General features: G+C 37.5%; 1 protein-coding gene across 10 annotated transcripts; it reads right to left on the bottom strand.

The window, feature by feature from the left end:
* Window positions 1-23: 23 nt before the first annotated feature.
* On the bottom strand, window positions 24-25,064 carry LOC105698906 (androgen-induced gene 1 protein). 10 transcript variants are annotated; one of them, XR_001103969.1, is made up of 6 exons: window positions 4,836-4,994; window positions 3,049-3,186; window positions 2,712-2,929; window positions 2,381-2,637; window positions 1,720-1,884; window positions 24-587 (listed from the first exon to the last, which is right to left on the bottom strand). XR_001103969.1 is itself a non-coding variant. In XM_012423549.2 (6 exons), exons 2-5 carry the CDS (start codon window positions 20,066-20,068, stop codon window positions 2,439-2,441), a joined length of 714 nt encoding a protein of 237 aa, XP_012278972.1. In that variant the 5' UTR covers window positions 20,069-20,124; window positions 24,580-25,064; the 3' UTR covers window positions 24-587; window positions 2,421-2,438. The 10 variants fall into 10 exon arrangements, 8 of the variants coding, with proteins under 8 accessions (XP_012278972.1, XP_012278971.1, XP_012278973.1 ...); XM_012423549.2 differs by lacking the exons at window positions 1,720-1,884; window positions 4,836-4,994 and adding exons at window positions 19,910-20,124; window positions 24,580-25,064 and having other exon boundaries at window positions 2,421-2,637; XM_012423548.2 differs by lacking the exons at window positions 1,720-1,884; window positions 4,836-4,994 and adding exons at window positions 19,910-20,124; window positions 21,793-22,364 and having other exon boundaries at window positions 2,421-2,637.
* Between the last annotated feature and the right edge of the window lie 438 nt (window positions 25,065-25,502).

Raw genomic sequence — 25,502 nt, 5'->3', positions numbered from 1 at the left:
AAAGATTAAATAAGAGTAGCGTATAAAAATAATATAATAGATTTATTTAACAGTAATACATCAGAAAAATGAAAAACGATCGTATTTATTTATTGTGAATTTCATTTGGTAAACAGTAATATAGGCAGTGTACCTATTGACCTTTTTGGGTCAAGACGAAAAATATTTTATAACGCAATATTTTGACCATATAGGAAATCATTAATTTAATTTCTGCCTAGATGAATGTTCTATTTCCTGATCCTAGTGTATTTTCTTTTTATAAAATGTCACAAATTGTTACAAATTCGTCGTACCGCTTATTCACATCAAAAGTTGAGTACCAGTATTACTAAAAACTAAATCAAAGTAACCGTATGCCAATGTCTCACTTCAAAGACATGTTTTTGCATAAATTGCCACCGATAACCGCAATTTGAGAGACTAATAGCTCCCTTATTTCATTAGCTATGTTTTACGTATTATGCATGAACAATAACAATTTATATATGTAATAACTATTGCACTTTCACGCATAATTAGCTTGACATCTTTTCATTTTGATTTTCTCTCCCTACTGCTCTTACCTGAGGATTTTCTGTTGTTTCCTAGAAAATAAATATAATATTAATGAAAATTATTGATATTAATATATTTAAGATCATCATTTCCTTGTTAACCAAAATATACAGCAATTTGAAAACTGCTTTCCTCAAACTTTATAAAGATTATGATTACAAATATGAGCTTAAAAACTGAATATTTATCAACAATAATTATTCCTTCTTTACAAAATAATAAGTTACATAAAATTATTTCTGTCGTCTCAATTTCTCGGTGGAATTTTTCGAACTGAATTTATCTATGTTAAAAAAAATCAATCGAAATATTTAAAGCATACAAACTAAGTAAATCATTCCATGCATTCATTTAATGCCATTAGAAAATATATATTCTTCATGAAATGAAATATATATGTACAATCACACACGCGTTAACATTAAACCTACCGATGATTTATACCCCCATTACAAAACCATTTAAAATGGTCAATTTGACCCGTCGGTCGTAGGTTTAGTGTTCAAAAAATTGGAACGAAACAATGATCTTACATTTACGTATAAGACGAATAAGTCATTTACAAAATGACATACATTTACTACACCACTTACACATTGAGCATACACATGCAGATTGCTTTATGAACGACATACTGTAATAAGCAGTTATAATATTTATAATGGAAATCCATTTTATATTACATTTACAAGGAAATTCGCGCATATTTTACATACAAGCAAACGAAAAGGTTCCCAATCCACTGAGAGTACAGGGAATTTGGATGAAAGATATTACATTCTCGAAGAAAATAAAAAGAGGAAAATGATTTAAATAAATTGTGAAAAATTGAATTTGCTGAAAGAAATCTAACATTATTTGACTTGTTACTCAAGTACTGTCCGGGGGAAAGCAACATTTTTTCCAGCACGTCATTATAGCGTATTTAAACATTATGAAGTGCTCTCTTGTGAGTTTGCTCCTATTTCCGGTAAATGCAGGTTATTAGACTTTCGATATTACAAAAACTGTACGAATTTACGGCGGACATTCCTATATTTCGGCCAATGCGAATTTCTAATAGTACAATATGCGATCATTTAAATAACTGCATCGTAATTATAAGATTAGCATTTGCATTTGTGTTTCATAACAATATTTTTTATCTGTTGAGTGCCTTACTAAAAATTATAGTTCTCCAGAAGGGTTGGAAAGACTTTCGGGACGATGTAATGAACGTTAAGCACTTTATTATTTGAATGGTCTGCGGAATCGAGGTCCTCTTCTTTCTTTGCCACATCTATGTTTATATTTCTGCTCAGCTACCCTCTGTTAGATACCTTTTGCCTACAGTCGATAAAAATAGCCTAACTTTAGTTAGAATGCGCAAAACTAAATAAAGGTAACCCATAAATATGGGAATTATATTTATATTCGATATAACGATTAATTGCAACAATAAAGGCTGGGGGACTAAAGACATGCGCATATAGTGTTATCCAGATATAATAGTTAAATACTTTACATTGGACACAGGACATTTAGGGAATTTCATACATGCCAATGTACATAACTTCAACGCGTAGTGATGAAAACAACAAGGATATTGTACAATACATGATCAAATGGTTACATAAAAAAGCAATTACACGTTAGATCAATTGGAACGATATAAGTACAAATGCTTGATACGGTACATTAATTGAACGGCACGTGATCTGCACATTAAATACTGTCACTACAATGCGTGGGTACATTTCCAAATGAAAAATCGTGCTCATATGTAAAACACGAGAACAGCGGACGTGCATGTTTTGAAAGAATGTGGTTGACATGTAATCACCGTTGTCGAAGTGGACAGAGCGCATTTGAAAGTCACCTACCAGCGGCAAACGACGAGGCTACTTGATTTTGGAATAAGATTTGTGTTGCTTAAGTTGTGCGTTACCCCAAATGAGGTTGTCCAGCGATTCTCCGGCAAAGTATAAGATCGTAACGAAAACAAACAGCACCGCGAAGAATGCAACCCTTAAAGGGAAGGTCAACACCTCCATCACTGGATAAACCCAGATTCCACTTTTCGCGTGGATCACGTGCATCCTACAAAGGAAGCTTATTATAGAGACGAGACGCACTTTGTGGTGTTCTCTCGGCAGAGATGTATTTCCACTTACCAGACCAGGTAAGCGAGCATAAGAACGGAAAGCCCCGCTAAACCGTTCCCTCGCTTAGGATACTGCCGGGGGCAGATAATCGTCTCCAGTAATGTTGTAACCATAATCATGGTGTGCATCATATGATTCAACCACCACGGAAAGTATGGGTCCAGGGCTTTGGGCAACACCAGTTCTCGGTCGACGAACATCAAGGCCCAGAACGTAATCCCGACAAACTGCAGCAGAATTAACAAGTCGAATCGTAAAAAGTGTACCGTGACGGTAGCGACATACGGACAGAATCGACAATTGTGACAAATCTATGCTTAGGCCTATGTAAACGTCCTGTACAAACCATGGCGATCGGGAAGCTGAATGTAGCGTGGATATAGTCTTTGATCTTGCGTATCAGAGGCCTCTTCTTCAGATTGACTTTATTGCTACCGTAGAAGTCGTTAAGTAGGCAAATGAAGAAGAAGACCGCCTGTATTATCTGTAACAGAACAGGGCAGCTTTCGGTCAAAAATTACCCGGACCTTTGTTCTAATTCGAGCACGGATGTGCACGGAGTAATTGCTATAGATAGTTAAATTAGGATAAGGGAAAATGCACGATTGCAATTTTTCACGTAGACTTCGTCCTATTTGATCGATCATGGAAAACGTTGCAAAAATTGTTTTATCTTATCTAGTCTCTCGACCTTTGTTCATTCGTGCATTCACGTTCAATAGTATTGCCTCTCGATAGAGTAGTTTTACCGATTGCATCCTTGGTATCCTTGGTCTCGAGAGCATTGCGATAACGATAAATGCACAAGTGCTCATTTCGTGCACCTCAAACATCTTGACTGTCAAAATGGCATCGTAATTCGCATTACTTCGAACGAAGGGATACTCGAAGCATTTCATATCCAGCCGGATGAGTTTTAACTGCCATTGAGTACCCATCACTCGACCCGTTTAAACGTTTAAGCACCATTTGTCACGATAGTAGCACGCGTCACGTGTACATAAGTTCCTATGTATGCAACGCACTGCTGCATGCATATATATTCCATTCCATTTGAGTTTTAGACATTAATAAAATTTCATTTTATGAACATATGTATACTGTAACCGTATCAATTACTAGAAAGTTTTTACCATTCATCTTGTTACTACGTCTGGTTATTATTTCTATCCAGCTGTATTCAAGAATCGGATTATCCGATTTCAGGCCGATTCATATTCATATAAAAGTGTGAACTGTGCCATTGAAACGCATGTTAACGTGAATTCACCCTATCTGACACGTATTGGTTCAGACACGTGCTAGTTTCGATCCGACAAATCATTAAAACATGAGTTTCAATGATTGTTCACCCTGTACGCAGGTCGGACACGGTGAAAGCCAAAAAGCCATTAAAACGCATGTGACAATTTTTTGTCAGATTGTCGTCGGTACGTGTCGTAATTGATACACGTTGAATAAGGTAAATCGACCTTTACATGTAGGACAACGGTTTAAATTGTTAAATGAAACGGTAATATACGCGACTGTTTACTTTTCTAATAAATGTACACATCAGGATTTTCGAATGTGTAATATTACATCAGGTACGTTGTTGCACATAAATTGGATAATATGAAACTCGTTTCTTAAATGTCCTCTATGGAAGTAACGTATAATAACCTTTTCAGATTTACCACATACACTTGGTATCAATGAAAACGCTATTCTTTTTACATAACCCCTAAAAGTAAATTGGGTAATTTTTTACCCATATTATATTATAAATCTACTTTGCATATGCAATCTGGCATTTTCCAATATTCTCACGTGAGTGGTTACGATTAATAATAATTGGAAAGAAAGAAGGAAGAATCTATTTCTTTGAAAAGAGACATTTCTTATACAATGATGTTGGGTCAAAATAACTCAATTTTCATTTAAGAGATAAAAAGTGTTAGAATTCATCGGTGTAAATTCGGGTGTACGTCCACTTCCACAGGTTATTGTACAATTTTATTTCTCTTTGGACTGTGACGAAGCATCCATAAGTTTCTCTTACTGCTATGGTTAAACATAATTCAATATTAAAAGAAAATACTGCTTTTCACTTGATCGAGTTAACGTTTTTAAGATATTCGTAATGATACAAACCGCGTCCCAAAAAGTGAGGAACTTGAACTTTCCACCGTAGGAATTGTACACCCTGGCGACTTTCGTTGGCACAATGGTGTACATGAAGTCATAATACACTGCAAATGCAAATAGCACGAAAGAAATGGCGTGAAATCCAAATAGTAGGACATCTCTCATATTGAATGCCTCGATGCCTTCTTGTCTGTGAAAATCATTATTTTGGTCTGAGCGCACAAGAACGGTCAAAAGGTTATCACGAGTGAGAAGACAGTTTAGTTCCGAAGTTAAAAAAAAAAAAAACTATACATGAAAAGCGTCGAGAAAAGTGCACCTGCGGTATAATTATAAGATTTCAATTCTCTGGCACCGTTACGTCATTAATGTCGTTGACAAGTCGGACAAATCTGACGATAAGGAAGGCTTGCTGTGTCTACCGTACGTACATCAGAGACGGTGTCAATCAAGAAGATAAGAAATTAGCTCGGTGAAGTTGCATATTATATTTTCAAAGTTCATTGAGTTCACGGGCTATTTCAATAATGCATGAAAACAACGAACCGTCCAAGGCGGATTAAAAGTTGAAAGGTTACCGTGGATGTCCTTTACTGCCTACCCTTTATCTTCTGGTCCGATAATCGTCTTGGACAAAATAAGAGCAATTTATTTTTAACACCCACCATGTATCCGTACCGTTCTAATAAGTATTAATATCCTATCGGCGCGAGCCTTCATGATTGGAAAGAGAAAGTGATTCGACGCGTTTTCATAGATTTAGAATTCCTATCCTAACATTTTCGTTATATACATATACCGTGAAGATAAACTCTATCGAGTGTAGCTTTTGCCGAAACGAACTCTACCTTTACGGTAAGGACATACAATCGAGACTCGATAAATGTTCTACCCGTTTCCTGTTGTTTTTAAAACTATAACTATTGCAGATTTAACGTATTAAAAGAAAACGTTATTTTCTACTTTGATAGGAAATTAACGTTACGCCAAAAGAAATGAAACTTGGATATCCGGGGAGGAATATCGGAATATACAAAAATCGCCACTATACCATGGTATATATATATATTCTTTTCCTTAAGTTTACAAATCTGTGTCCAAGAACAAGTCATTCGGGCCTATTAAAACCTTTACTTTTCAGCTAACTGTTTTCGAATTCAAAACAATTCTTCCCGCGTTCTTCGTATCGTGTATTAATTTAGGACCTAGGGCCAAGTTAATTCCTCATCCACGTGGTGTTTCCACGCTAGATTCCTAACGTGGCTGTCGTCACGAATTCCACGCAACGTATTTCGGTACCATTTTCTGAATCCGTTATCCTATCATTAGCACGGAACGAATAACCACCAGTATTTTCCATACAGCAAAACTCCGTTATTACGAATTCAAGATCAATCGATCGCGACGCAAACTCATTTTAATGTTCAATGATTCAAACGAGTTTAAATGCGTACACTTCGATCGACGCGCTGCATTTATAATTTCCATTTTCACAGGTCAGCCGTACCTCGTGATAATGAATCATAAACTACAGCACGTGAACGTACATTCTGATATAATTTACTACACGTGGGATAATAGGTGCAGCTGCAAGGTTTCTTTACGCGCTTCCACCCGTCGATGACTGCCCAAGAAATTCAATAGATTTTTGCGGCAGGTGCACTTTAAATCGACGAAATGAAACAGCGTCGTTCACGTTCTCGCGGTCAAAATGATCCCAAAATGAAGCTTTCCCGTGTAAACTAGGTCTCGGTGAAATTCTCCGTTTCTCTTCTTAAAGCGTAAAGCGGTAGGTTAATTAAAAACTCGAGTCCGTTCTCACTCGCGATCGCGTTAACCACGTTTGCCGGCGAGGTAGTGACCCCTTACCAAACTTGAATCGGTTCAAAATACGATCAAAGGAAGCGACCCGAACTCGCGGTCATTCGCACGTACGAAACCGAACACGACGAGGCGACGGACCGCGCTCAACTGCGGCACCGCTCATTCCGGATCTAGAGAGAGAGAAGCAACCTCGCGCACGAGTCTAGCCGGCTCAACCAATCGTACGCGACACGACCCGCGACAGTTTGCGACACACTGGCCGACGAGGAGCGAAAGGAAGACGAGTGGTTCGAAGGGTCTGCAAGAGGGAGAACCAGAACGGGAGCGAGAGGGACTCGAACCAAACTAGGTGACGATGTCGCAGCAGGAGACAATTAGCCCTTTAAGGTGATATGAAAGTGTCATATATACCGGGTGTCCCATAATAGATAGTAAATCTCTTAAGGAGTGAAATAGGGTGAAATTTGGAACTAGAAGTTCCTTTTCCATTTTTTGCTCGGAACATTTTTTATCGAGTTATTAGTAGTTAAAGTTGACGAACGAGGCGACGCGCGGCCAGTGTGCAGGGGCGCAGCGCGCCGTAGGGCCCCTCGCGCTCATGCCAGACGTTCCTCCAGAAAAATTTCATTTTAATATGTCAAATTATTTGTTAAATGAATGAATAAGTAAATAAATAAGAATAAAACCAGTTATATGTCAATCAAATAATTAATTTAAAAATCATTCTTTAACTACATAATTAATAAATAAATTACTGATTGATCTACTAATTGCCCAATGAATTAGTCAACTAAGCCATCCATTTATTCCCTGGTTGGCTAATTAATCAATTCCTGGCTTAATTAATTGTAAAAAATTAATAAGTAGGTGAATAACAGTTGTTATCACGTTGACCGCTACGAAAATTTTACATGGATTGCCCATGGTGCCAACATGGATTTTTTATTATGCGTCGCCGATCACCTGTGACCCCCATGGCAGTCATCGTGTTAATCGTGTTCTTTATCCTTTTATTACGTGAATGATTTTTTGCTTTCTCAAAGCGGGGTGACGGGTAAAAGGTTTCAAAGCAAATTTGTTTTTTAAAAAACAATTTCTTTTTGCAAGAATGTTTCGTGTTGCAAAAATGGATTGTTTATTTAACATTACATTTGCTTTGAAACCTTTTACCCACCTCCCCGTATTCTCAAAAAATAAAATGTTTATCACATTCAATTAAGCAAGGAATTGATTAATTAACCAACGAGTGAATAAATGGATTACTTAATTAATTAATGAATTAATTAATTGGACAATTAATCGATCAATTAGTGGTTTATTGATTAATTACGTAGTTAAAGAATGATTTTTAAATTAATTCTTTGATCGATTTATAACTGTTTTCATCGTTACTAATTTATTTATTCATTTATTTATTAAATAATTTGACATATTAAAATGAGATTTTTCTGAAGGAACGTCAGGCATGAGCGAGGGGCCTTACTGCGCGCTGCGCCCCTGCTGACTTCGGCCGCGCGTCTCCTCGTTGGTCAACTTTAACTGCTAATAACTCGATGAAAAATGTTCCGAGCAAAAAATGGAAAAGGAACTTCTAGTTCAAAATTTCACCCTCTTTCACCCCTTGAGAGATTTACTATCCATTATGGGACACCCTGTATATACCAAAATGTCAAAATATTTATAAAACTTTTCTCCAAATTGAGTGCACCGAATCATTTGAAACATTAATACGTGATTATGGGCGCCTGAAGGTAGAACACGATGCTCGTGAAATTTCGTTTTCAAACAAATTTTTTTTATTTAACCTAGACCCAGATAACACTCCTGGAACCTATGAATGTTCTACGAATATTCACCTCGATTATTTCATTGTTCCCAGAATATGATGCAAATATTTAAGATATGCAATGAATATTCATGGAACGCAGAATGTCCGCCCGGTGGACAATCATATAATATCCACAGGAATATTTGTTCAGATATTCAAAACATATTGTCGTACTATTAATAAAAATATTCCATATATATTACTGTAAAATGATCGAGTCACAAATAATTTTTAGTCTAATTAATAAACTTTTACATGGATTCATTAAAGTGAAGAAGATAAATTGACACTGGCATACAAAAAGTTAAAAAAGAAAAAAAAGCTCGGTAAATACTGAACATTAATCGAAAATCTCACATTTTTCCGTAAAGACTCTTAAGCGTATTAAAGTAAAAGAGATTTTTAACAATACATTTTTCACAAGACATTTTTAACAATAGTAATAATTGATGATTTTAAAGCATAGTACATGAGATGTACGAGTACTATGCTTCTGCTCGATGTTAATCGGACGGTTCTACAGTCCGATGAAAATATTTAAGCAATTTAGATGTTATAACTATCATTCTATAAATGAAAATAGTCCTTATATTTTCTATTATATCTATTATATAGGTAACCAGGATGAAAATTGGATTCAACTTTGGACTGTATCGAAAACGAAAATAATTCAATATATTTACTGTAGAATCAAGGAATAATTATTTTAAACATTCAAACAAACCTTTTTGAGAATATTCAAAGCATATTCTAGCTTATGAATGTACATACAGAATATTCATTGAATACTCCAAATATCCAGAGAATATTAAAAGATTTAAAGAATATTCATAGGTACAATGGTGTTATCTGGGGGACTAGAACCAAGATCACATTTTTTTGTGAAAAGTGAAATTTCACGATCATCGCGTTCTTCCTTAGGGCCTCCATAATCAGGTGTTAAAATCTCAAATTGTTCGGTGCATCCAGTTTGGAGAAAAGTTTTATAAATATTTTGACGTTTGATATGTATAGAATGACCCTTTCATATCACCTTAAGGTGAAGTGAAACCCCCTTCAAATCAGTCCATTAGAATACAACGCTTTTTTTTAAGGGTATTAGACCAAACTGTCCGAAACTTTGACACATCACTCCTGATCATCTAAGAATTATCCTGACACATTGAAAATTTGGATTTTCCCAAGAAATTTTTTTACTCAGCCTAGACCAGAACCAAAATGGCGTCGAGCTCTCATATTTCGATCGACATACAATTATCGAAGGCTCTGATATGAGAATCGAAATGGTCAGGACAATTTTACGACAATTTAGAACACTCTGGTAATCGATAAACTCGCATTTGAACGGGATAAAGGCAAAAAAAGTGTTGTATACGCTTCTATGCTAAAACGATGGGAATACGAGGTCTCGGAGTGAAAATTTAATTGACCTGAAAATCACAGATGGCGCAGGGGGTCCCTCTGCAGTCAATTAGGCCCCCAGAAAGCATGAATTCGGCGGATTTCTGGAGTTATATTTCGATTTCTTTATAATTATTGTAGGAAAACGACAGGTGGAGTATGCCATTTGGTACAATACCCAATATAATTCGATACAGCTGTCAATATACACACAAACGTCGGCAACGTAGGCATTTAGAAAGATCTTCTTTATCGACATCGATCAAGTTTCTCGACGTGTTTCACTTCACCTTAACGATCTCCAAGAGATGCGGCGAGGCCTCGCGCGAGGCTTGAGTGTACCGCCGATCGCAGCGCCCCCGTCGTTTCCGACCTCTTTCTGGGTACGCAAAGATTCCGCCTCCATCCTCGCTTTTGCGAACCACGACGCGTCGACGTTCGTCTATCTTTACCGACGCTCTCTGGGTGGATGCGTATCGCGAGAGTATTCACTCTCCTCTGTCGTCACTCAGCTATTGTTGACGGAAATGCGGGGAACGTATATAACGGGTGTTCTTTCCGGAATCGTTTCGCCGTAGGAAAGGTTGCACCATGGTATAGATCAAGGTTTTCCAAACTATGTTCCGCTGAACCTGAATAGGTGTTCCGCGACAATTTGGAAAGGTTTTATACTCTGCAACACTTTTAATCCTTTCCTTACGGCAGCTCGCTGGAGTGACGCCATTGAACGGGGCACCACGCCACGAAGTGTGCCTTTTGCACGTCGTTGTGCCCGTACTAGAGTTCGAAAATTCTCGGTAACATTAAATTGGAGAAGGTAACTGTGAAACATACCGTAAGTTACCGGGAACATTGAGAATTTAAGAGAACGTTAATTTTGTTATTTATACTTTAGGCTTCTTCGTTTAAATAACTTTTTTTTTTTCAATCAACTTCAAAGTTCAAGCTAAAGAGTAATAATTACTATTAGAAAATATTGATTATAGGGTCGTATTTACCTCCAGCTAAAAATATTCACGTATGTACAACTTCACGGAAAATTCCATGCGATTTGTTTTTAAACGAACTGATATTTCATTCTGCGACGAGGCGAATGGGAGGTTTTGATTGGCTACGGAGAACGTACAACGGAAATTCCTCTCTACGATGTTTCTCTATAGCTAATCGAAACCTCTCGTTCGCTCTGTTGAAAAATTCAAATTCTCATAATTTCTCGATATAAAAGGCTTTGGAGAAATTACCAATAAGTTACCGGGAATTTCTCTTCGTTTCTGACGTAACTTACTGGATTTAGAACTTTAGCCCGTACATGCAGGTCATTTCGCAAACGCCGACTATAGTCGGCACCCGTACACACAGGTCGTCTCGCGGACACCGACTATAGTCGGCACCCGTAACGAAAGGGTTAATGATCTACTTCACATTGAAAGGCGAGTGATGATCATTGTCCTCTAATATTACCGATGATATCAGCCTTTAAATGATTTCTGGGCGAGTTTGTCAGAAGAGTACCCTCATTTTTCAAAACAAGCTATTATTGTTTTACTTCCGTTTTGTATAACCTATTTATGCGAAGCGAGATTTTCTTATTATGCTGCAACGAAGTCAAAGTGTAGAAACAGGCTCGACGCCGGACCAGATATTAGAATGTAACTTACCAATATTGTGCCTGATATCAAGAAGATATGCAATTCAAGGACTCGAAATCATCAGTCATTAAGTGCTTTATTTATTCATATTTTTATGTTTATATTATACTATAGTTTCACATTTAAAAATAATTACTAAATAAATATAGTGTTTCAGTAACATTTTTTTAATTTTTACTAGGAGGAATTACCCAACCTAAAAAATAAGCGGAGTGTTCCGTGAAAATTTCCCGGTTTGCGAAGTGTTCCATTGCAGAAAAAGTTTGGGAAACCCTAGTTTAGAGAATTTTCGCGAATTTTCGAGAGAATCAACGTTCCTTGAATTATTCGTCCGTAAGTTCCACGTTTACAGACTTTGATTAGACCCAGACTTGAACGCTGTAAATGAAGAAACGGGGACAACGATCCGTTGATGCGTCATAAAATAAATGGAATAGTTGGGTCTACAGATTATGGATCTAACATAGCAGGGTACAATTACATTTGTTTATTATTAATCGATATAAAGTACGATTAATTTTAGTATATATCACACGCTGAATGATGTAGATAAATGTTATGTCAATAAGTAAACCATTTTTTTATAACTGTTCTGTGCCAGAATGTAGTTTTGAAATATTGTGAATACCAAAATTACGGTTTACGTAACAATTATGCAGGAAATAATAGCTCGCGCTGATGCCTAACGATAACTTTGTGGACACCTGACCATAGGTCGGCTCTTACGTCTTTAGAAGTGTCTGTGTGTGTCCCGTTGTGGTAAGTGGTTGGACGTTCTATTGTAGAAGGTGTCAGGGGCAAAGCTCGGATTCGAGCGGTATTCTTAAAGTGAAGTGAAACACGTCGAGGAAATTGATCGACGTCGGTAAAGAATATTTTTATAAATACCTAAGTTGCCGACGTTCGTTTTTATATTGACAACTGTGTGGAATTATATTGGGTACTGTACTAAATGGCATACTTCACTTGTGGTTTTCATACAATGATTACAAAGAAATCAAAGTAAAACTCCAGAAATCCTCTGGATTCATGGTTTCTGAGGCCCTAATTGACTGCAAAGGGACACCCTGCGCCATCTATGATTTCTGCGTCAACTAAATTTTCGCTCCGAGACCTCGTATTTTCATCGTTTTAGCATAGCAACGCATAAGACACTTTTTTTGCTTTGATCTCGTTCAAATGCGAGCTTCTTGATTACCAGAGTGTCCTAAATTGTCGTACAATTGTCCGGGCATTTTCGTTTCTCATATTAGAGTCTTCAATAATTAGATATCGCTCGAAATATGCAAGCTAGACGCCCTTTTAGTTCTGGTCTGGGGTAAATAAAAAATTTTTTCAAAAATCCAAATTTTAAAAGTGTCAGGATAATTCTTAGGTGCACACGAGTCATGTATCAAAGTTTCGGACAGATCGATTCAATACCCTTAAAAAAAAGTGTGTTATTCGAAACGACTGATTTGAGGGAGGTTTCACTTCACCTTAACTAAATGAATGAATTTTCAAACAACTCGCACATCCTATCGTGTCTCTCCGTCCCGGTAACCACTCCTCGATTACAACATAAAATGTGTACCTACTACACATGTCAGTTATGTCACCGTTTACGAATCGTGTACATTTAGTACATTGGTTGCGTAAATGTTGCGTAAATATTATGTAACCCTCATTACACGATCGTTTACCGAATACCACAGGTGCATATTTTACTTTACGGATTTATGAAAACGCATACCCGATTCGACATTCCTTCTTTCATTTATACTATTTACTTAATCAGTAATTCCCGCACGCGGAAGAATTATGTCTATTAGATAGCAATAATCACATAATGCTTATTAGCGTGGTATAATTTATTGGACAGCTTTCATTTTCAGCGATTTGAAATTCCAAAATTAGATTGTTTATGTGCGGATCGGCAGGATTTCAATCCTTGTACTTATGAAATTGTCTGCGCTTAAACCTAAGAAATAACACCTATAAGTAGCAATTGTGCTATAACTCCTCGGTTCAACATGTAATCAAAACATTAGCCAGAAGGAATTATACTGCTCAAAGAGGTAACTTCAAAAAGAACGTCTCTCATATTCGAGGGGAAAGTCGGCGAAACTATAATTGAAACCGGAAAAATGCCAGACAATGTAGTAGCCATTGAGCGAGCGCAAACCATATCGGGCTAAAACCTGTCTGAAGTTTTTGTGATTCGTCGACGTGTACGGAGGAGATAGTTGTTTGGTTCAAATAGTAAATGAGCACGGATGCTCAAGTCGATAATGTCAATCCGTTGGCAGGGACTAAAAACATTGAAGAAAACAGCATCGATTTATATCTAGACGAAGACTGTACTAATTAACCCCTTGCCTTACGATTTAAATTCCGGTAGGGCGTGCCATAAACAACAAAAATGTCGGTTATACATTGGACCATTTCACGGTTGGCTGAACGTTTAAAGTCTCACGCGTCTCTCATACGTTTTGTTTACGTTTGGCCTGATCGACATACTACGTCTCTCACACGTTTTGTTCACGTTTGACTCGATTGATATACCACGTCTCTCACACGATATTGTAGGTGAAGTGAAACACCCTTCAAATCAGTTGATACGAATACAACACTTTTTTTTTAGGGCATTAGACCAAACTGTCCGAAACTTTGACACATCACTCCTGATCATCTAAAAATTGTCCTGATACATTCAAAATTTGGATTTTTTTACAAAATTTTTTAACTTAGCCCAGACCAGAACCAAAATGGCGTCGAGCTCTCATATTTCGATCAATACACAATTATCGAAGGCTCTGATATGAGAATCGAAAGGGTCAGGACAATTTTACGACAATTTAGAACATTCTGGTAATCGATAAACTCGCATTTGAACGGGATAAAGGCAAAAAAAGTGTTGTATGCGCTTCTATGCCTAAACGATGGTAATACGAGGTCTCGGAGTGAAAATTGAATTGACCTGGAAATCACAGATGGCGCCGGGGGTCCCTCTGTAGTCAATTAGGGCCCCAGAAAGCATGAATCCAGAGTATTTCTGGAGTTTTACTTCGATTTCTTTATAATTATTGTACGAAAATGACAGGTGGAGTATGCCATTTGGTACAATACCCAATATAATTCGATACAGCTGTCAATATAAAAACGAACGTCGGCAATGTAGGCATTTAGAAAAATCTTCTTTATCGACGTTGATCAAGTTTCTCGACGTGTTTCACTTCACCTTAATAACAAGCAGCTTGGGCGTTAGGATTCAATGTCTAGAGCGAGCTGGCCGAATTGCGCAGCGATTGAGTTGTCTATTCGTGTCGCGAGATTGCGAATCCGGCCAGCATGGGAAAAGAAAAATTGCAACCGGATTTCCCGTTGGTCGGATATTTCTTCTAACTCGGAAATTCGAAGAAACACGTTCTCAAAGACACAGGCAATAAAAAAGATGAATTAATTATGAGAATATTACATACATTTGTTTTTTTTCCCGACTAAAGAAGTTTCAGTACACATCAGAATAGAAAATTTTAATGTAATGCTTCTCAATTTTGGGATATCATTCTCGATATCCGATACAGTACTTTAGTTTCCGCAGTTTTATGTAACATTTGAGAACGTGTTAATATAATATTAATTGTAGTTTCGATTTTTATTCAAGACTTTAAAAATCTTATCACCCCGCGATAGAGCACACTCTTGAAAAGAGTAAACCAATATAAATCGATGGTACGTGTAAACTTGTTTTCAATACGTAAACGTTCACTGTGGAAACAACGATGAGTATGAGATGATCGAATCAGAGAAAGTTAGGAGGTTGTGTGCTTTGCGTAAGGCAATGCAGGCCAGTGCGGTTGGAATTGGCAATTAAAGGTAATGACACAAAGGATTCTGCTTTTCGTTACTTTCAAAGCCCCGTTGTATACCTTGATAGTTTATAAGCTTTGAGGTATATATTTAATTGTGCGCATGCATTTGAGATACGGCGGTCGTTGCATTCGTATTTACATTGGTAATGTGTTCTTTATTGTGGATAATTGTAAAGGATCCTTTAGAGGAAAGCGGGTAGAAATAACTTGATTGAGTAACAAAGTCTTTCAAAAATGAAAATAAATTCTAATGATATTAAAACAATTTTTTTGGCATTTTGTGCGCTTGAATGTGTCTAGTTTGTCACAGTTCAGTAGTACGCTTATTGGTAATTTTACTTAAAAACATATTTATTTTACTAGGTAACTTTACTTTAAATATACTCACTTGTCATTTTTTAAAGAGTAAGGCCCTTACTCATATTTCACTTTCAGCAGCGCTTTTAAACGTCTTTTAGTTAAAGATGATCGGACCGCTGGTAAAAGACGCCACATTCGTACCTTCTTTTATGACCGCTTTTAGTTAAAAGGCCGTTTTTACGAAATGTAATAACAACGTCGGAAAAATGTGACAATTGCGTTACGCGCATGCGCTCCACGTGCCCAGCGCGTGCGTTTTGTGTATGCCAAAAGTTCAGAGTCGGCTGAACATTGCCGCAAAAATGGAAGCGAGTTTTACATAAGAAAGCCGGAATCAAGGCCCAATTTCTTGGTTAGCCATGAACGACGTAAATTCGACTTCAAAAATCCCTGGTATTTATTTGATGCCCTGCATTCACTTCGCAAGCTTTTGCTCTGTGAAAAATGTCATTAATGCATTTCATTTTCCGTGTACGATTTTGACAACTGAAAGCTGTCAAAATTTCATATATGATTTTGACAGCTAAAAGTGGTTTAAAAGTCCCCCTACCCACTTTTAGGGAATCGTCGCTCACTTTTATCCTAAAAGCGCTCAAAAAGTAGCTTAAGGGGGGTATGAGGAGGTATTGCTGCTAAAATACGTTTTTTAACGCTAAAAGTGAGATATGAGTAAGGACCTATGTCGCTAAGAAGTTTGAGTGCAACAATGCATATGTACTCTACAGTGTACTCAGTCATTTATTATAGTATCATTAGATAGTATATTTATCTAATGAAAAAATTAACATAATACCTTTTACAGGATAATTTCGACGTTACTTGCTTCTAGTGTCGTATAATCTATAATTAATTAGGTTAATCATATGTTTCAGATTTCCGTTAAGTTCTTGTGGTACGGAGATATGAAAGTGGCATCTAAATGGTCAATCGTTCATGAGGCTTTTTTCTTAACTGGGTGTACCGAATTGTTTCATACAAAATTTAAAAAAGGTCCACGAATAAATTATAAAGAAATTGAAATATCATGGATGTCAAGACCTTCCTTATAGCCTCTATAATCATGTTGTGAAGTTTGAAGCGATTCGGCAAACTCAGTTCGGAGGAAAGTTTCATAAATGAGACCTCTTTGATGCTACTTTCATATCATCTTAATCCCCATAGAAATGAAGTAAAAATGTTCGTTACTCTAATCTTTCAGTTTTCTGAGAGGTGTTGGGTAACAACCGCCAGTCTGGCAAAATCAGGAAATAGAATGGCTCTCTAGATAAATGAGGCTACAGTTCGTATCGATTCAAGCAAATCAATATCAGGAATAAGGTTGCAGTCAATGAACGACTTATAAAGCGAAACATACAAGGTGGTTGCGAGAAAACAGTTTATCAATTGTTTGATAATATCAGGCCTGAATTTAAGGTACCTGCACGGAGAAAAATAAGAACCTTAAAATTACAGAAGCCTATCTGTTGGGAATTTTTGTTCTCGATATAGTTAAAAACTGTCCCATTAACGGATTAATTCAGTTAGCTTTACTTTTTTACATGTACACTTAGCAGAAATATTTCTGTAAGAATCATCTCTAATTACAGCTGAAAATATCTGTTAACATTCCCAGTGATAAAATTGGTATAGTTGAGGAAATGGAGTTGCCGATATGCGGAAATGGGCCTTTTGCAAGAAATGACTTCACGAAGAGTGCCCGAGGATATCATTCGAGGATTTTTATGACATATTTTCCCATAACTGTGCAAATTAATATGCAGAATTGGTTGGACCTTACCACCGATGTCGGTGGGCCTTATTACCCATATGCGTGGGTAATAAAACCCAGTAGCGTCATACCGTAAATTTCTTTAATTACGTTTTTGTTCAGAATTGTATTTATTATAGTTTGCAACTGAAATAAACATTGTTCACGTTCCCCCTGCTCATTTTCTCTTCTCAACATACTTTATATTTTAATTTTTACAGGCCTTTTAAGTTATGATGGGCTTTATTGCCCCAATGTATCTTATTCATCATTTACGTTGCATTTTTTCATCAAAAAGACAAGTAGTTAAGATAAATTTATGTGTTAATGGAAACATTACTAAATAAAAACTCGCCAGTCAGTTACGGACGTATCAAAGTCGGAATTGTATATTCCTTCTGTTGCGTTTCTTAATATAAAAATTTGCAAAATGAGCACATTGCAGAATGGCTAAAATTCATTAGTCTTTTGCCACAGTACAAGGGTTACATTAGTCCATATTACTTACGATGCATTTATTAAATTTAGAAATGCATTATTCATCACGCCACACATTTTAGTCCGTTTTTAGAATTCGCTTTTAATGATAATTTAATTAGAATAAATATTCGTCTACGATTAAATGCCCCCAACACTTATTGGTTCTATACTCATTGTAAGCGAATCTCAAAAATTTAAAAATAAAACAAGAATAAAGACGACTACTCAGTAAAAATGACGGTTACAGCTTTTTATATTTGTATAAAAATGACTGTATATACGTCATTGCGTTTGATATAGAGAGAATGAGCCAATAATTTTTAAATTAATTTAAAAGTTATTAAGGTGAAGTGAAACACGTCGAGGAACTTGATCAACGTCGGTAAAGAAGATTTTTTAAATGCATACGTTGCCGACGTTCAGTTTTATATTGACAGCTGTGCCGAATTAATATGGGGTATTGTACCAAATAGCATACTCCACCTGTCGTTTTCGTACAATAATTATAAAGAAATCGAAGTAAAACTCCAGAAATCCTCTGGATTCATGCTTCCTAGGGCCCTAATTGACTGCAAAGGGACACCCTGCGCCATTTATGATTTCTGCGTCAACTAAATTTTCGCTCCGAGACCTCGTATTTTCATCGTTTTAGCATAGCAACGCATAAGACATTTTTTTGCCTTTATCCCATTCAAATGCGAGTTTATCGATTACCAAAGTGTTCTAAATTGTCGTAAAATTGTTCTGACCCTTTCGATTCTCATATCGGAGCCTGCGATAATTGTATATTCATCGAGATATGAGAGCTCGACGCCATTTTGGTTCTGGTCTGGGCTGAGTTAAAAAATGTTGTAAAAAAATCCAAATTTTGAATGTGTGAGGACAATTTTTAGATGATCAGGAGTGATGTGTCAAAGTTTCGGACATTTTAATCCAATACCCTTAAAAAAAAGTGTTGTATTCGAATCGACTTATTTGAAAGGGGTTTCACTTCGACTTAAGCATTTCTTCTATTTCAATCTAAGAATCGTAAGTTTTGGCAAGTGCTCATACGTTTGGCTAAAACATTAATATTTATTTCGACTCGAGTTACAATAAATTGAACATTTCGGGGATGCATTGTAACGCAATCTATATTTATGAAGGCATTTTGTGCCATCAGTTTACGTGGCAAATTGAAGCAAATATTTATCCAGTTTCAAGTTAATAGCTATGCATTTTCTTTCTTTGTTTACATTTTGGTGGAGCCTGTATGTTTTCGCACGATAAATTCTACGCCCAGTTGGCCCATATGCGAGGTCAGCGGCTGCAATGTGGTCCCAATGCTTTTTTTACTCTGCATACCACTCGAGTTACAGATCAATCTATTATTCTATCGTTAGCACAGTCGATAGGTTATAACGATATGAAGTCCTTCCCTAATTGAAAATGCGTGACCCAGATTTTCCTAAAAGCCGAACTTTCTTTACAACATCGGATAACTTAGAAATATTATATAATATATTAAATGATAGATAGTCTTGCAAATGAAAATATTTTTTTATAAAGAAAATAAATCGAAACATTATGAGAGTATACTTTCCGTCACAAAAAGGTTGACATTGTACATTGAGAAATATCAGTACTTATAAAATAAAGAACAAAACTTGGCCGTTTTGATTACTCCGTTTATAACTTGTGCACCTAATTATACATCTAACTATAACAATTTTTTTCTCCTTCTAATAAATTCTAATTCCGCAGAACGATCGTTTTGGATAAGTAATATACTTCTCTATTGGGATTAGAGTTTTTGTTCTTGAATGAACAAGGTGTTGATTATATGGAAATTATCATTGCCTGTACGACTTAGATTTAGCCGTACATCTGAAGGCCGACAAGAAGCGTGTTATTGACAGAAAAAGAAAATAAAAACGCATGAGGATAGGTACACTTACCAGATTCCACACGGTGAGATATTTCACTTGGCCTGGGTCAAAATTACGAAAGGTCTGCCGCAGGGGAATATCCAAAATAAAGAATGTGTAGTAATTGGTGAGCAAATATGTCACCAGCATCGATAAATGCACCAGGCCCGAAACTACCGTCGACGTCATCTCGATGCCGTCCTAATGTGTACGTCCTCCGGAGACGACGTTTCGGAGCTGTCAAACTGAAAGAGATTAGATAGGACTGTTATAACCCTTATCTTATCAGATTGTGTTTTCAGGAAATTTGCAAAAGTTTCGAGGAATAAGTTAAGTACAATTTTTTAAAATTATATAATTTTGTATATACGATGTTTCGTTGTACCTATCCATGTGTTGTTTGGTACGCAATGGATTTCGTCGCATAAAATTCTGGCAAGAGCATGACTTGAGTTTTATTCATATTTTGTTCAATTTGAATTCTGCATATCCGTGAGTGTACCTCTCTTACCCCGAGATCAAAGTTTTTCTACATGCGAGAGGTTAGAAAAAAGTGAGCATTTCTGAAATGATTATCTAAAGAAATATTTTACCTGTTTGTAAAAATCAATTGTAGAAAAGTACATAACTGCTCCGAGTAAAATTTAAAACATTGAAACGTAGATTACTAATATTAATTCGATCGAAATAATTAAAAGATTACGAATATTAATTCGAGCCCTTGTTGCACCCATCTACCCATAGTTAACTCGTAGCAATGCAAGATGGAGAATTTTGGCGGTCTATCTTTTTCGAATTCAGTTCCAATACACGCGTAGCGAAGATCAAGTGAACAGGTTGCTCTCCATCTCTCCCCCCTTACAGAGAAAATATCTGATTGTTTAAGAGGGCACGTATATATCGTTTCTGTTTTGTGGTACAGAAGCTAGTTCTCTTATCGTATTGCTCAGCAGAGAGGTTACTTTTCTACGACGAGAAAAAAATATATAATAGGACTGTACATTGAGGAGAGAGGGTGATTTCAAGGTCGGCTACTCCGGCGAGCGTTCCAGTATCATTATATCTGTAATTTAAAATAAGACGGCTGATATTTTTTTATCGAGATCGTGGAAGCGGATGGAACATGATCTGGGTTCATAGTGTACAGGCTCTCATGTAACAATATAAGAGAAAATCTTAGGTGGTCAATAGGAGAGAGGAGAAATAGGAATTTGAACTCGTACGGATCTAGTTATGGTACAATACATGAATCGACGCAAATCAAATTGGAACGCTGTTATCGCAAAGTTTAGCCTAAGAAATTAAAACTACGTAAATGGAACGACTGAAATTGATATATATTTATCGAGGCAGAATTTAATGCAATTTTCTTTTCGTTTCTCTGAACGCTTGCGACGCACTTAAAACGTTGATAACGTATACACTTTGTAAGGCTCTGATAGCGAGAACATTTGCCTCGAAGGTAGGTATGTTATTGCATAAAAATAGTCATTAAGAACTCTGCCCGTTGTTGTCGGGTTTAAACGAAGGTCAAGGCTATTTAAATTTGACTCGAGTTCATGGAGTTGTTTGCGCACGTATAGGCGAGGACGCATCGTACGCGTACAGCTGTATGATACTATACCAAAACAAATGTACATGCTGTAAAAAGAAAAGAGGAAATTTTAGCAATAATCAATTCCAACTTTGAGCTCGTCCGATGTTCACTAGCGAACACGAGTAATTATGATTACAAATCGATACGCTTTATTTTACGTGGCAAAGACAATTTGTACAGTGATTTCCAAACCTAGGTTCCTCCCGTTTAGATCTCACGAAGGTCAACCCATTTTCGGGCAACCAAGTAACGCAACAAAATGACCCGAGTATTCTCGAAAACTTCGGACTCGATTACACGACTCGCATACGTTTACCTTGAGGGCTCTTGAAATTCTCCGAAAAGTACCAGCGTCGGGGTTTCCGACAGCGCCAAGGTAGTTTAAACTCGATCCGAGTTCACGGGGTTGTTCGCGCGCCCGTTGTCACCACCGGGTCAAGGTTCCCCTAGGCGCGCGTCCCTCCGACGATCCACGTGAGTCCGTCACCTTTGCGCACGGGTGTCGAACTCGACGGTGCGCCGATCGTTCGATCATTACCGATGTTTCCGAGAACCCGTGACATTCGCCCGTTCCACGCTGCCTCGGGCAGTGATGCCAGCCGAGCGCGCGATATTTGACAGTCGGATGGAATCGATTAGAGTGAACCTAGCGACGAGCCCAAGTCTCCCATTGGCCGGCGTTCGGGAGACTGAGTTCCGGCCGACCGGAACGCGGCAAATAAAGAGAAGAAGCGCTCCGGATGCGAGGTTAACACCTTCTCTACCCGACGCGGACGGCTCGTTCGCGGAGCCTTGACGGACCTTGACCAATGACAGCGCCGAAGTACGTGGAAAATCCGGCGACAAAACGTACTCCTCGAGCGCGAGGCCTCCGCGTCGCTCGGCCGCGGTGAAGTGTACTGCTCGTGTTACCCACTGCGCATCCTGCGCCGCGCAACGCACCGAGCCTGAACCAGTTTGTTAATGGATCTGTTAACGGAAGGATGACGGGGATGAGATGTCCTTCGTTATCCCCGCTCGTGCGACTGTCGTATTTAAAAATGCTCTCTTTTCCCCGGCAGTTCGATTTTCATATCGATCTCTTGTTACCCAAGGATCTTGTTTATAAGTTATTTCTGTGGTCTCAGCAGATGTGTCGTGATATTCCCGGTTTATGTAAAAATTTCTCTTATAAGGCTGGCTCGTTGGGTATAAATGCAAATTGATCAAAGTAACACGGGGCCATGGTATATCTACGAATGCTTCATTGCTATGTTATTTTAAATAAATGACGGAAGATTAATGAATTTTGTATGAATTGCTTTTAACGCTGATTTCGATATTTAATAGATATGTTTGTTATTGACTCGAATCGAAACGAAGCGTCGATGACACAGCACATTCGAACTATGAGTTTTTCTGATGCGTAAACTGTAATTATTCCTGGCTTCGTATGGAATGTTGCGGCGAATACTCTCGAGTTACTTAATGATAAGACAGCCAGGCGACGATGTCTGATAACTCGGGAAAAAAAGTGTTCTCTCCGGTGATGATTCGTTTGAAATATTCGGGATAATATTACGAGATAGAATTGATATAACGTGTTACATGTTCTTAATGGTGAATTAAAGTCATTTGCCGAAAATTTGCATCCTTTTCTCTTGCATAATTCTACTTGTTTAGGTGAATGTAGATCTTGCATCTATTTTTGTTAAGAACAAATTTTTACGGAACAGGTGTTATTGAGAAAAATCAACAATTTGGAGTGTATTTAATTAAGTGCAGAAAGGGGATCTTTTCTAAATTACTATAGTTGCTACTTATTGTAGAAAATAGACAACAGTTCTTTAGATGTTTAAGTAAATATTAAAATAGGATTTTAAGTTAAGAGTCGCCCTTCAACGTTTTAATGATAATTGCAGATCGGCACTGCTTATTTCGGTATTTATGACTAACCTTGAAACTTAATACGAATCCAGTTCTCACCCGAACAATTTTTATAATGACGGTGGAAGATGATATGACACTAGACAGGAAAAGACATTGAACAAAAACAACTGGTCACCTGATCGGTTGAAATTGCTGAGTCAATGTCGGAAAAAATCAGAGATAATTTTATTGAACCTCGACCGAGATTTAAGACAGCGTCGTTCTGCCTTACAACTCCTTTTGGCGACCGATTGCATGTCTTACAAGCAATTGTAACATAAAAGCGTTCGGATAATTGCCTACACGCGATTGGTATCTTAAAGTCTGCCCAGTAAATCTTCCTTGCACCTCTCGATTCACGATCAAATTATTTTATCATCTCTTCTTTTTTTTGTACGAACTATTTATTTTACTTTTCAACGATTGTAAAAAATATTTGGTAAATTTCCTCGGAAAATGTTACATGATTTTCTATAACAATTCCTGATGGAACACGTAATACAACAGAGAGTTAAAACTAGAAATAAATCCTCGGTCTTGATCAGTTTTATGCATACATTTTTAAAAATATATATCTGATAAAAATGAATCCAATAGGATGAGTCCGTGATCCATTTAAGACAGATTTTACGTAATTCTCAATCTTGAAAAATAGAGGACAATAATTTATCGATTGTTATTCCAAAAACTAAAGCCGGCTTCAGACGGTGATTGTTTTCGTACAGGATTGCTTGACTGGAGCCGTGCAGGGATTTATGATTGAAAATGACGTCACCGCAAGCTGCGGTCCATCGGCTCGCCTCATTGGTCCTTCTTTTTGTAAATACTCTTCAACTCGGTACATATGAAGAATATTTACAGAAATAACATTGATATAAATAAATGACCCACAAATCAAATAAGTGACCCGATTGATTTTTACTTTTATAATTTTTATTTTTAAATATTTTAATTTTTATTATTTTGATAACAACATAACTAGCTTGTTATTCAACAAGCAGCCTGTACCGTCTAGAACTAATCCAGTCTGCTTCGCTCCATGCAGAGCAGTCAGCACGGCTGCCAGCAAAGCAATTCTGCAAGCAGCCAGCAAGAAAAGAAGTACCATGGACGGCGGGTTTAAGTGTTCCAGTTTGATTTGCGCCCTTTAAAGCCAATGTTAAACAGGATGATGCGTCTTATCAACTATACGTACTTTAAAAACTTCAGTGCAGGTGCCTCTGAATCCCTCTAAGTCAGGAAAGTGATATGATCCTTTACGATGCCGTGCCTGTGTGTACGTAACGATCTCCTATTGCAGGTCCTCTAACGAAAAATCTGGAGATGGGCCTACGAATCGTTTGCACACACCCTGTGCCACTTTTGCTAGACTTCTTTCTCTTAGACGTTAAACGTGGTAGTACCGAAAGCCGAACTTCGACACGTGCACATACGACGAGACCGTGTGTCGGTAAGAGCGAAGATAGGATAGGATCAAAAGTTACGGAGTCGGAACGAGAGAAAGATGCTGCCAAATATCTGCGCCGACACCTTGTCACCGGCCCTACATCCGCCCTGGTCTTTAGTTACGCGCACTCGTTCTTCTGGGCTCGGCTCCGGTTTTTCAACCTCTGATGTACATAGCCCTGCACTTTGGAGAAGCGAGGAGACTCCGCCGAAGCCTTCTCCCCGAATGGTCTTTGCGGCAGCTCCGATGTCGCTTTTAAGTAAAACTGGAAAGGAGATATTGGGTCTTCGACGAAAGCAGAGAGAGAAACTGATAATGCGAACACCGTGCCGCTGGAAGTGACGTCTTGTTGTTGTCTTCGTCGTTGTAATGTCTTCGAAGAGCCATTTATCATTTTTCTTTTTATTCGCTGTACTACAATTTATATAACCTTCAATGACCGAACGATTCCTTTGGTTTCTGCCGAAGACTTTATCGTCGGATGCAATTTTTGCGTTGAAACGGGTGCTCTGCTTAGTGGTATCGGATCATTAACGAATATCTCATTTTTCTGATCCCTGACTGGGGCAATGCATTAGTGTGGTAACGATTCGATGCACAGTCTTTTTTGGATTGAAATTTTAGAATTAGGAATGGTTTAGTGACCAGGGAAACGAGTGGTAGGGAAAGAG

This window comes from Orussus abietinus, unplaced genomic scaffold (genome assembly GCF_000612105.2).
Source record: "Orussus abietinus isolate OABI.00-Male unplaced genomic scaffold, Oabi_2.0 scaffold260, whole genome shotgun sequence".
Classification (NCBI taxonomy): Eukaryota; Metazoa; Arthropoda; class Insecta; order Hymenoptera; family Orussidae; genus Orussus; species Orussus abietinus.
This window is presented reverse-complemented; position numbering and strand designations above follow the sequence as displayed.

Bases quoted from the DNA above. Each gene is read 5' to 3' on its own strand.
- LOC105698906 (XM_012423549.2), bottom strand. From the start codon at position 20,068: ATGACGTCGACGGTAGTTTCGGGCCTGGTGCATTTATCGATGCTGGTG. The intron at 3,187-19,909 runs GTAAGTGTACCT...GTTCTGTTACAG, and splicing joins ATCTCACCGTGTGGAATCTG to ATAATACAGGCGGTCTTCTT. The intron at 2,638-2,711 runs GTAAGTGGAAAT...CTTCCTTTGTAG, and splicing joins ATGCTCGCTTACCTGGTCTG to GATGCACGTGATCCACGCGA.